This window comes from Kogia breviceps, chromosome 16, assembly GCF_026419965.1.
Source record: "Kogia breviceps isolate mKogBre1 chromosome 16, mKogBre1 haplotype 1, whole genome shotgun sequence".
Taxonomy (NCBI): domain Eukaryota; kingdom Metazoa; phylum Chordata; class Mammalia; order Artiodactyla; family Physeteridae; genus Kogia; species Kogia breviceps.
Window position 1 is genome coordinate 24,200,975 of NC_081325.1, and position 13,398 is coordinate 24,214,372.

Here is a 13,398-nt window from a genome sequence, read left to right on the forward strand (position 1 = left end):
CGGAGGTCGGATCCCACGGAGAGGATGGGGGTTGGCTGCGTGAACACAGCCTGAAGGGGGCTAGTGCGCCACAGCTAGACGGGAGGGAGTCCGGGAAAAAGAATGGAGCTGCCAGAGGCAAAAGACCATTGTTTCGGGGTGCGCGAGGAGAGGGGATTCAGAGCACCACCTAAACGAGCTCCAGAGATGGGAGGGAGCCACGGCTATCAGCGCGGACACCAGAGACAGATATGGGATGCTAAGGCTGCAGCTGCCGCCACCAAGAAGCCTGTGTGCGAACACAGGTCACTATCCACACCTCCCCTCCCAGGAGCCTGTGCAGCCCGCCACTGCCAGGGTCCCATGATCCAGGGACAACTTCCCCGGGAGAACACACGGCGCACCTCACGCTGGCCTCTGCCGCCGCAAGTTTTCCCAGCATGCGTGCCCCGGCCTGAGTGAGCCAGAGCCCCCGAATCAGCTGCTACTTTAACCCCATCCTGTCTGGGCAGAAACAGACGCTCTTAGGCGACCTACACGCACAGGCGGAGCTAAATCCAAAGCTGAACCCCAGGAGCTATGCAAACACAGAAGAAAAGGGGAAATTTCTCTCAGTAGCCCCAGAAGCAGTGGACTAAACCTCCACAATCAACTTGATGTACCCTGCATCTGTGGAATACCTGAATAGTCAATGAATCATCCCAAAATTGAGGCGGTGGACTTTGGGAGCAACTGCAGGCTTAGGGTTTCCTTTCTGCACCTAATTTGTTGCTGTTTTTATGTTTATCTTACTTTAGTATTTAGAGTTTATTATAATTGGTAGATTTGTTTATTGATTTGGTTGCTCTTCCTTTTTAATATATATATATATTTTTTTTTTCTTTCTCCCTTTTGGATTTGTTTTTTGTGGTTTGGTTCCTCTCTTCTTCCTTCCTTCCTTCCCTCCCTCCCTCCCTCCTTACCTCCTTCCTTCCTTCTTTTTCTTTCCCTGTCTCTCTCTTTCTTCTCTCTCTCTTTCTTTCCCTCTCCCTTTACTTCTCAGCCAAGTGGCTGACAGTGTCTTGGTGCTCCAGCCAGGTGTCAGGCCTGTGCCTCTGAGCTGGGAGAGCTCAGTTCAGGGACATTGGTTCACCAGAGACCTCCCGGCTCCACGTAATATCAAACAGCAAAAGCTCGCCCAGAGATCTCCATCTCAATGCTAAGACCCAGCTCCACTCAACGACCAGTGCTGGACACTCTATGCCAAACAACTAGCAGGACAGCAACACAACCCCACCCATTAGCAGAGAGGCTGCCTAAAATCATAATAAGGTCACAGAAACCCCAAAACACACCACTGGACATGGTCCTGCCCACCAGAAAAACAAGATTCAGGCTCATTCACCAGAACACAGGCACCTGTCCCCTCCACCAGGAAGCCTACACAATCCACTGAACCAACCTTAGCCACTGGGGGCAGACACCAAAAACAACAGGAACTACAAACCTTCAGTCTGCAAAAAAGAGACCCCAAACACAGTAAGTTAAGCAAAATGAGAAGACAGAGAAAAACACAGCAGATGAAGGAGCAAGGTAAAAACCCACCAGACTAAACAAATGAAGAAGAAATAGGCAGTCTACTTGAAAAAGAATTCAGAGTAATGATAGTAAAGAGGATCCAAAATCTTGCAAATAGAATGGAGAAAATACAAGAAACATTTAACAAGGACCTAGAAGAACTAAAGAGCAAACAAGCAATGATGAACAACACAATAAATGAAACTAAAATTCTCTACAAGGAATCAACAACAGAATAACTGAGGCAGAAGAACAGATAAGGGACCTGGAAGATAAAATATTGGAAATAACTACTGTAAAGCAGAATAATGAAAAAAGACTGGAAAAAATTGAGGACAGTCTCAGAGACGTCTGGGATAACATTAAACCCACCAACATTCGAATTATAGGGGTGCCAGAAGAAGAAGAGAAAAAGAAAGGGACTGATAAAATATTTTAAGAGATTATAGTTGAAAACTTCCCTAATATGGGAAAGGAAATAGTCAATCAAGTCCAGGAAGCACAGAGACTCCCATACAGGATAAATCCAAGGAGAAACACGCCAAGACACATATTAATCAAATTATCAAAAATTAAATACAAAGAAAACATATTAAAAGCAGCAAGGCAAAAACAACAAATAACACACAAGGGAATCTCCATAACGTTAACAGCAGATCTTTCAGCAGAAACTCTGCAAGCCAGAAGGGAGTGGCAGGACATATTTAAAGTGATGAAGGAGAAAAACCTACAACCAAGATTACTCTACCCAGCAAGGATCTCATTCAGATTTGATGGAGAAATTAAAACCTTTACAGACAAGCAAAAACTGAGAGAGTTCAGCACCACGAAACCAGCTTTACAACAAATGCTAAAGGAACTTCTCTAGGCAAGAAACACAAGAGAAGGAAAAGACCTACAAGAACAAACTCGAAACAATTAAGTAAATGGTAATAGGAACATATATATCGATAATTACCTTAAATGTAAATGGATTAAATGCTCCCAGCAAAAGACACAGACTGGCTGAATGGATACAAAAACAAGACCCATATATATGCTGTCTACAAGAGACCCATTTCAGACCTAGGGACACATACAGACTGAAAGTGAGGGGATGGAAAAAGATATTCCATGCAAATGGAAATCAACAGAAAGCTGGAATAGCAATTCTCACATCAGACAAAATAGACTTTAAAATAAAGACTATTATAAGAGACAAAGAAGGATATTACATAATCAATCTGAGATAGAACAACTGTAAACATTTATGCAGCCAACATAGGAGCACCTCAATACATAAGGCAAATGCTAACAGCCATAGAAGGGGAAATCGAAAGTAACAGGCAATCATAGTAGGGGACTTTAACACCCCACTTTAAATGATACATTAAACGAGATGGATTTAATTGATGTGTATACGACATTCCATCCAAAAACAACAGAATACACTTTCTTCTCAAGTCCTCATGGAACATTCTTCAGGATAGATCATATATTGGGTGACAAATCAAGCCTTGGTAAATTTAAGAAAACTGAAATCTTATCAAGTATCTTTTCCGACCACAACACTATGAGACTAGATATCAATTACAGGAAAAAAACTAAAAAATACAAATACATGGAGGCTTAACAATACACTACTAAATAACCAAGAGATCACTGATGAAATCAAAGAGGAAATCAAAAAATACCTAGAAACAAATGACAATGAAAACACGATGACCCAAAATCTATGGGATGTAGCAAAAGCAGTTCTAAGAGGGAAATTTATAGCAATACAATCCTACCTCAAGAAACAAGAAACATCTCAAATAAACAACCTGACCTTACACCTAAAGCAATTACAGAAAGAACAAAAAACCCCCAAAGTTAGCAGAAGGAAAAAATCAAAGATCAGACCAGAAAAAAATGAAAAGGAAATTAAGGAAATGATACCAAAGATCAATAAAATTAAAAGCTGGTTCTTTGAGAAGATAAACAAAATAGATAAACCATTAGCCAGACTCATCAAGAAAAAAAGGGAGAACACTTAAATCAATAGAATTAGAAATGAAAAAGGATAAATAACAAATGACACTGCTTAAATACAAAGGACCACGAGAGATTACTACAAGCAACTATATGCCAGTAAAATGGACAACCTGGAAGAAATGCACAAATTCTTAGAAAAGCACAACATTCCGAGACTGAACCAAGCAAATATAGAAAATATAAGCAGACCAATCACAAGCACTGAAATTGAGACTGTGGTGAAAAATCTTCCAACAAACAAAATTCCAGGACCAGATGGTTTCACAGGCGAATTCTTTCAAACATTTAGAGAAGAGCTAACACCTATCCTTCTCAAACTTCCAAAACATAGCAGAGGTAGGAACACTCCCAAAGTCATTTTAGGAGGCCACCATCAAATGGATACCAAAACCAGACAAAGATGTCACAAAGAAAGAAAACTACAGGTCAATATCACGGATGAACATAGATGCAAAAATCCTCAACAAAATATTAGCAAACAGAATCCAACAGCACATTAAAAGGATCATACACCATGATCAAGTGGCATTTATCCCAGGAATGCAAGGATTCTTCAACATACGCAAATCCATCAATGTGACATACCATATCAACTAACTGAAGGAGAAAAACCATATGATCATCTCAATAGATGCAGGAAAAAGCTTTTGACAAAATTCAACACCCATTTATGATAAAAACCCTCCAGAAAGTAGGCATAGAGGGAACTTACCTCAACATAATAAAGGCCATATATGACAAACCCACAGCCAACATCATTCTTAATGGTGAGAAACTGAAACCATTTCCTCTAAGATCAGGAACAAGACAAGGTTTCCCACTCTCACCACTATTATACAACATAGTTTTGGAAGTTTTAGCCACAGCAGTCAGAGAAGAAAAAGAAAACAAAGGAATCCTAATCGGAAAAGAAGTAAAACTGTCACTGTTTGCAGATGACATGATACTATAGAGAATCCTAAAGATGCTACCAGAAAACTACTAGAGGTAATCACTGAATCTGGTAAAGTAGCAGGATACAAAATTAATGCACATAAGTCTCTTTCATTCCTATACACTAATGATGAAAAAGCTGAAAGAGAAATTAAGGAAACACACCCATTTACCACTGCAACAAAAGGAATAAAATATCTAGGAATAAACCTACCTAAGGAGACAAAAGACTTGTATGCAGAAAACTGTAAGACACTGATGAAAGAAATTAAAGATGATACAAACAGATGGAGACATATACCATGTTCTTGGACTGGAAGAATCAACATTGTGAAAATGACTATACTACCCAAAGCAATCTACAGATTCAATGCAATCCCTATCAAACTACCAATGGCGTTTTTACAGAACTAGAACAAAAAGTTGCACAATTTGTATGGAAACAGAAAAGACCCCGAATAGCCAAAGCAATTTGAGAAAGAAAAACGGAGCTGGAGGAATCAGGCTCCGAGACTTCAGACTATACTACAAAGCTACAGTAATCAAGACAGTACGGTACTGGCACAAAAAGAGACATATAGCTAAATGGAACAGGACAGAAAGCCCAGAGATAAACCCACGCACCTCTGGTCAACTAATGTGTGATGAAGGAGGCAAGAATATATAATGGAGAAAAGACAGCCTCTTCAATAAGTGGTGCTGGGAAAACTGGGCAGCTACATGTAAAAGAATGAAATTAGAACACTCCCTAACACTGAACACAGAAATAAACTCAAAATGGATTGAAGACCTAAATGTAAGGCCAGACACTATCAAACTCTTAGAGGAAAACATAGGCAGAACACTCTATGACATAAATCACAGCAAGATCCTTTTTGACCCACCTTCTGGAGAAATGGAAATTAGGAAATTAAAAACAAAAATAAACAAATGGGACCTAATGAAACTTCAAAGCTTTTGCACAGCAAAGGAAACCAAAAACAGGACGAAAAGACAACCCTCAGAATGGGAGAAAATATTTGCAAATGAAGTAACTGACAAAGGATTAATCTCCAAAATATAGAAGCAGCTATCAAAAAAAACAAACAACCCAATCCAAAAATGGTTAGAAGACCTAAATAGACATTTCTCCAGATAAGATATACAGAATGCCAACAAACACATGAAAGGATGCTCAACATCACTAATCATTAGAGAAATGCAAATCAAAACTACAATGAGTATCACCTCACACCAGTCAGAATGGCCATCAAAAGATCTACAAATAATAAATGCTGGACAGGGAGGGTGTGGAGAAAAGAGGACCCTCTTGTACTGTTAATGGGAATGTAAATTGATACAGCCACTATAGAGAACAGTATGGAGGTTCCTTAAAAAACTAAACATAGAACTACCATACGACCCAGCAATCCCACTACTGGGCATATACCCTGAGAAAACCATAATTCAAAAAGAGTCATGTACCAAAATGTTCATTGTAGCTCTATTTACAATAGCCAGGACACGGAAGCAACCTAAGTGTCCATCGACAGACGAATGGATAAAGAAGATGTGGCACATATGTACAATGGAATATTACTCAGGTATAAAAGGAAACGAAATTGAGATATGTGTAGTGAGGTGAATGGACCTAGAGTCTGTCATACAGAGTGAAGTAAGTCATAAAGAGAAAAACAAATACCATATGCTAACACATATATACGGAATCTAAACAAAAAAAAAGGTTCTAAAGAACATAGGGGTAGGACAGGAATAAAGACGCCAACGTAGAGAATGGGCTTGAGGACACGGGGAGGGGGAAGGGTAAGCTGGGACAAAGTAAGAGAGTGGCACGGACTTATATACACTATCAAGTGTAAAATAGATAGCTAGTGGGAAGCAGCCGCATAGCACAGGGAGATCAGCTCGGTGCTCTGTGACCACCTAAAGGGGTGGGAGGGAGGGAGACGCAAGAGGGAGGAGATATGGGGATATATGTATATGTATAGCTGATTCACTTAGTTATAAAGCAGAAACTAACACACCACTGTAAAGCAATTATACTCCAATAAAGATGTTAAGAAAAAAAAAAGAAAAATTCCCCCACTACAGGATGTCATAAATTGAAAAATGTGTCTAGAATATTAAGAAAGCATTTTAAGATAGATGAAATACAATAGTTCAGCTTATCTGGGATGAACCCAGGGTTGTAAAGGAGTACTAGAAAATAATGCTGGTATTCTGCCTCTGAGTCTCTTTTCTCACTTTTAGAATAGTAAAGTGATCATGACCAGGGGCTGTTTTGAGAAAATAATTTAACACGCTGTACATTTCAGGGCCAGGACTTCCAGAACATGTGTTCATCCCCTGCTTTGGAGAAACCCTGCACTCTAATCAAACGAACTAATACATCTTATTTCTGCTAATTGTGACTGATCTCAGGGGAAACAAAAGAGTCACCAATCATATGGTATATCTCATTGTTTTTAAAGCCAACTTCTACGCTACTCGTGATTCTATGAAGCTCCCCCGATGCTCAATTTAAAATATTGTCTTCTTTTTTTGAAATTCTTTAGCATAGCCTTTCAAATAGTATTTGTGTGGTTTATCTTTTCCCTAAATGTAAGTCCCTTTGGGTCAGGATCCATGACTGGTTCACACCTGTAACTCTCAAGGAACCTTACAATGCCTCACATGTTACAGGTGGTTAATAAATATTTGTAGAATGAATAATTGAATAAATATACAGTACCCGAAGAGTATAATTAAATACAAATCCCTCAGACTTCTCCCAGCTCTTTTCAGGCTTTCCTCACAGGGCTCATTTTGTAAACCTTTAATCATTTTAGTAGCTCTCCAAGTTCTCATGCTTCAGCTATAGGGTCTCAGGGAGAGCAGAGTTCTTTCCTAACCACTGCTTTACAAAACATCATTTAGTAAATTCAATCAACTTTCAAATCACTTCCCCGGGATGGCAGTCAGTGTTTGGTCTCAAAATATTTAAAGCACCTTACATAGGCAGAGTACTAAATTCCTCCGAGGAAACAAGGGACAACACGAGCATAAATATAAGCAGCAAGAAACTTTCTACCCATCGCTCACAAATTCCAATTACATTACCAATGATTATACTTGTATGGGGGGTTAGGGGGGCATGGGGGTTGGGAGGAATTCGGGACTAACAGAAGTCTTAAAATGTATGACTATCAGAGAGAGGAAGAAAATTAGGGGGAAAGATCAGTAATTGAATTTTAACGTGTTCCTCTGAAAGAGAAAACAAAGATGGATTGTTCATCTTTTATTATTATATAGCTTAGTAGTGGAAGAAATGATTGTGGTCACTGCATGTATGAAAATTATGAAGGTCATGATTTAGATTAACTTGCAGGACATTTTTTATAAGGTCCCCCTTTTTCTCCTTCAGAGTGGTCCTTGAGCATCAATCAATGTTTGGTGGCTGCTTCTAGCAAGTCTTTTGCTTCATTAATTTTGCTTGCTAAGTAAGGAGATCCACCTGAGAGGACAAAGAAAAGTAAATGGATTAAAACACACTTCATTATTGACATTTTTTAAAGTCTCAAATGAAATATAATACTTATGGAGTACAGACTTAGAGTCACTGTGCCCTAAAACAAATTTGTCAGTTCTTTTTTAGAGTTCTTCACAATGAATTATTGCTAATGCAAAGAGCAAGAGGAATATTGAGGTGAATTTCAAATTCAGAATCATTATAAATCACAGACGCTATTTAACATACAAAAATACTGGCCCCAAGACTGTCACGTTAAAGCTATTTAAGCATCATACACCTTCTAACTTCTAGTCCTGAACACTTTCATTGCTTAACACTAGAACTATATTACAGTTCACCAGTCTCTTTGTGTTTTTTTTCTCCCCTTGAGTACAAATGATCTATAGCTGTTGAAAACATCATAAGACCTCAGTAGCTCACAACAAACCAAAAACATCTAGATAACATTGGTGTGTATATTGTCCTGACTTTATCCAGGCCTTTTACTGATATCATACCACTCACTTTAAAAAGGAAAAAGAAAAAAAAAAGGGGGGGGTGGAGAAAGCAGGGGAACAGAACAGCATAAGGGCAATGCTGAAGGAGCTATGTTTAGCTTTTTACCCTTGAGGATATCACTGACATTTTCACATGAAGATCTGAATCGCTATAAACACTTATGGATTATATCAGAGTGTCCTTGAATATACAATAAGAATTACAAATGAAATTGATGCAAGTTTCCATATGCACTTGATTATGAAATAGACTGACTTCAGGATTATCTTTGAAAATGATCTCAGAATTAGGTAATGTCAATCTTGGTAACAAGCTGTTTAAATTTTGAGAGTTACCAATGTAATGCCAGGCATCTTGTATATCCTCAACAAATACTAAAATATTAATTGAACTCAAACATAACCTTTAATTGATTGACATGCATTCTGGATATTTAAATCACTGGCCATAATATGCTCATTTAGCAGCAAGAAAAAAAATCAAAGGCATGGAAGATCGAAAGTCTCATTAAACATTATATTTATTGATGGCAATGTTAGAGGAAAAAACTGACAGTTTACTCAGAATAACATTGAATTACCCTTCACCCTCTTTTAATTAGAGGGACACTGAACTTTTCAATTATGTGCATGGCAGAAACTTTGGGTTCGGAACTCATTCTACCTTCCTAAAACTTGGAAAAGCTCCTAAGCCTAAAACTACTATTCCTATATTCTCTTCAAGTAGCGTTTGATTCAAATTAGGATCTATCAACGAGAGGCAGTCTTGTGAGATTTGAAAGGCTGAAGAGAAAGGTTTTCTTGCTGGGCCTCTTTTATTACTGCTGCTAGCAAGTGAAATCATGGTGTAGTGATGGCCGCAACTGTGCTTTCCGTACAGTTCTAGTGGCAGTCCATGAGTAGCTCTCCTGACAGAGCAGCTCTCTAATTACTAGGGCCATTCTTGTAAGCCAAGTCTAAAATGTACTCCTTTAGACCTTTCAACAATTTGTAACCATTCATTCCCTGCACTAAATGCCCTCCTGCTTAAAACATCTGGTTTCTGGCACTGAAACTTGACTGATATAAAATATATAGGATACATATCCTTTATTTAATGGAAACAATACAGTTTTGAATCTTTCGATCCTGCTCAGGTTTCTTGGGGGAATCATTTGGATTCCATTTAATTAGAATACTCACCCTCATTCTTGATCTCTGAACCCTTGTACTTTCACTAAATACTAATGGAGCTCTTCTGCTCTGGGCTATCATGAACTATCAGGTTTTAGACCAACCCTCCCATTAACACCAACTAGAAGACTTTAATAAAATTCAAACACATCAGTATGAAAGCACTGGAGGTCTACCAAGTCAGCCAGGTCTTGAGGGCCAAGATCTTGGAGATGAGGAAATGCACTGTGATGAGCCCAATATTCTGCACTGCTTTATCTCTTCAAAGAACCAGACACAAAATAGTACATACTACACAATTCCACTTACATGAAACATTAGAAAAGACACAACCTGTCTATAGTCGGAGAAAGGAGAACGGTGAATGTCCAAGTTGGGGTAGGGATTGGCAATGAGAAGGGACACCAAGGAACTTTTTGAGTTTCGAAATGTTCTATGTCTTCATTATATTACTGGTTACATGGGTTTATACACTTGTCAAATCTCATCAAACTGTGCATTTAAAATACATTTTAGTGTATGCAAATTATCTTAATATAGTTGATGAATTAAAACCAGCAAACTATATGTTGGTTATAAGAGACCATCTTTTTAAGAGTATAAAAAGGCATACACTAATGAAAATAAAGCTGGCATTGGTATACTATTATCAGATGAAGTACACTTTAAGGCAAAATGCAATACTAGAGATAAAGTGGGAAATTTCATAGTGTTAAAAGAGTCAATCTTAAATTTGAACATACCTAATAACACAGCTGCAAGATATATAAGGAAAACATAGAACTAAAGGGGAAAATATACAAATCCATAATCAGTGGGAGATTTAATATATACCACTAGCAGAATTAGACAAATACTAATAAGAATATCAAAAAGTTGAATAACATGATGAACAAACTTAATCTAAATGACATACTTAAAAGACTCCAGCCCACAACTGCAGAATACACCTTCTTTTAAATGGCCCAAGCCACATTCAAAAATCGTAAAACTTTGGGAAGGTAGTTAGAAGTGTTGTGAATGATGCAAAAACAATCAGCTTATCAGACTAAATTCACAACCAAGTTAGGTTTATATCAGAAATCCAACACTGGCTTCAACATTAGAAAATTAATCAATGTAATTCATCACATTAACAGAATGAAGAATACATGTATAATCATTTCAACAAATGCAGAAAACATACATTCACAATAAAAACTTTCAGTAAGCTAAGAATACAGGGAAACTTCTTTGATGTGAGAGGACTTTAAAAAATATAGCAAATTCACACTTAGTAGTAAAATGTTGGAACCCTTGGCTCTGATATCAGCAACAAGAGAAAGATACCTATTATCATTTTTATTTAACACTTCATTGGAGGTTCTAGCCATTGAAATAAATGCCCTCCTCTATTGACCCCCCCACCCCTGCAAAGGATTGGAAAGAAAGAAATTGTCATTCTTCACAAATGACATGACTAAGTATGCAAGAAAACCAAAAGGCTCTAAAGACAAAATCATAGAATTAATAACCAAATTTAACAAAATGGTGGATATGACAGCAATATACATAAAAACTAACTTTTCATGCCCTAGAAATAAATAACTATATAATATAAACTTTTAAAACAACACAGTTTATAATAGCATTTGAAAAATCAATAACTAGGGATAAATTTAACAAATTATGCATATGACTACAAATTGAAAAACCTTATTGAAGTAAATTAAAGCTGACCTAAATAAATGAAAGGATGACTTGTTCACGGATTGGAAAAATTCACTATTGTAAAGATGCCAATTTGCCCCAAACAGATCTACAGATTCATAGCAATCCCAATCATAACCTAGGAGGTTTGTGTGTGAATTGTGCATGTGCACATGCAAATTGATGAGATAGTTCCTAACATAATAAAATGTAAAGGGCCAAACAGAGCCAAAAAAATCTTAAATGACAAAAAATGTAAAGAATTTACATTACCAGGGCTTCCCTGATGGCGCAGTGGTTTAGAATACACCTGCCAATGCAGGGGACACAGGTTCGAGCCCTGGTCCAGGAAGATCCCACATGCCGTGGAGCAACTAAGCCTGTGTGCTACAACTACTGAGCCTGCGCTCTAGAGCCCATGAGCCACAACTACTGAGCCCACCTGCCACAACTACTGAAGCCCACGCGCCTAGAGCCCATGCTCCGCAACAAGAGAAGCCACCACACCGCAATGAAGAGTAGCCCTTGCTCACCGCAACTAGAGAAAGCCCGCACACAACAATGAAGACCCAATGTAGCCAAAAATTTTAAAAAATAATAAATTAATTAATTTAAAAAATTATCAAAAAACTACCACTGGATATATGTTGACCTCAATGAAGTTTGATGGCACTATCAATTCATACTGTCCAAAAATCACCGGGGCTCAGCAAACCCATGATCAACACCACTGTGATGAGCATAGTAACGAGGCATTATTCTAATATAGCATTTCATTTGGTTCATCCAAGTATCCTTTGTAGTTGCTCAATTCTTATTTTCATTACATAAAGAGACTGAATCACAAAAAAGTTTAGTTACTTGCCCAACACTAGCCACAGAGTTAAACTGAGGTGGAGTCAGGATTCCCAGGAAGGTTAACACACCACACTGTCTCTCACTCTCTTTACAAACTTCTTTGCTTATTAAATTCCTACCGTGTTAAACATTTGGTTGTTATAAACCTTTTCTACTTTCTTCAAGCCGGTAACCCCATCCCAGGTCCTCTTCCTTCTTAGGAAGATTGAAATCATGCCTTGTGGTTTACTTTTAAAGTATATGTCTATCTACTCATTAGATAATAAATACCTTGAAAAGCAATCATGTCTTAGATCTCTCTGTATTATCAGCACAGCTCTGAGTACACAGAAGGGAGTCAAGACGTGTCCTTGATGGGGAGAAGGAAGTGATGAATCACTATTCCCTTATTTTCTTGCATCAAGTACCAGTTTCAGAAAAGTAAAATCACTCCAGAGAGACAGAAAACAGGATAAACAAGTGTGTTACGAGTGGGTGCTTTAAAAATAAATATCTGCAAAACATCTGGGTAAAACAATCCTAACCAGCACAAGAGAAAATAAGCAAATATTCTACAACTAACAATTGTTACAAAGTTAGGTACAGGTATACCTTGTTTTCTCATGCTTTCTTTAATTGCACTTTGTAGATACTGAGTCTTTTACAAATTGAAGGTTTGCAGCAACCCTGTGTCAAGTAAGTCTATCAGTGCCATTTTTACAACAGGTTTATTTTTTAATTAAGGTATGAACATACATTGTTTTTTAAACATAATGCTATTTCACACTTAACAAACAACAATATAGTGTAAACATAACTTTTGTATGTGCTAGGAAACCAAAATACTCGTGTGACTTGCTTTATTGCAATATTTGCTTTATTGGAGTGGTCTGGAACTGAACCTAGTATCTTTGAGGTATGCCTGTATAATTTCTTACTAATGTGAGTTTCACAGAAAGTACACCAATGTGAGGATTAAGAATATATAAGTTCCTTTTTTCCTTGGGTCTTCCTTATGCAGATCCATATAGTCCTTAACTCTCGTTAAAACTTATGAATGTCTACATCCCAAATCTGTAAGACAGAAGTAAGAAGTATTGCCATCTGCTGATTTGAAGGGCTCTTAAAAGTCACCCACCCTTCTTAAAATAAAGATGTTAAAATCACATAGAAGCACATAGGAGACTGACTTCTCTGAACATCAGAGGA

The 13,398-nt window shown here is 37.8% G+C and overlaps 1 protein-coding gene across 3 annotated transcripts in view; it reads right to left on the reverse strand.

Annotated features, from left to right (window-relative positions):
- Window positions 1-885: 885 nt before the first annotated feature.
- DNAJC15 (DnaJ heat shock protein family (Hsp40) member C15) overlaps window positions 886-13,398 on the reverse strand; it is a 72,424-nt gene continuing 59,911 nt past the window's right edge. Inside the window, exons 6-7 of one of the 3 annotated variants that reach the window (XR_010837279.1) lie at window positions 12,481-12,639; window positions 6,545-7,975 (exon numbers count right to left, since the gene is read on the reverse strand). Coding sequence is in view for 2 of the 3 variants with exons in the window: in XM_059042227.2 (XP_058898210.1) it covers window positions 7,945-7,975; window positions 12,481-12,559 (110 nt within the window). In the remaining variant the exon portion in view is untranslated. Of the gene's footprint in view, window positions 7,976-12,480; window positions 12,640-13,398 lie in introns of all 3 variants that reach the window. The other 2 variants (XM_059042227.2, XM_059042229.2) reach the window with 2 other exon arrangements.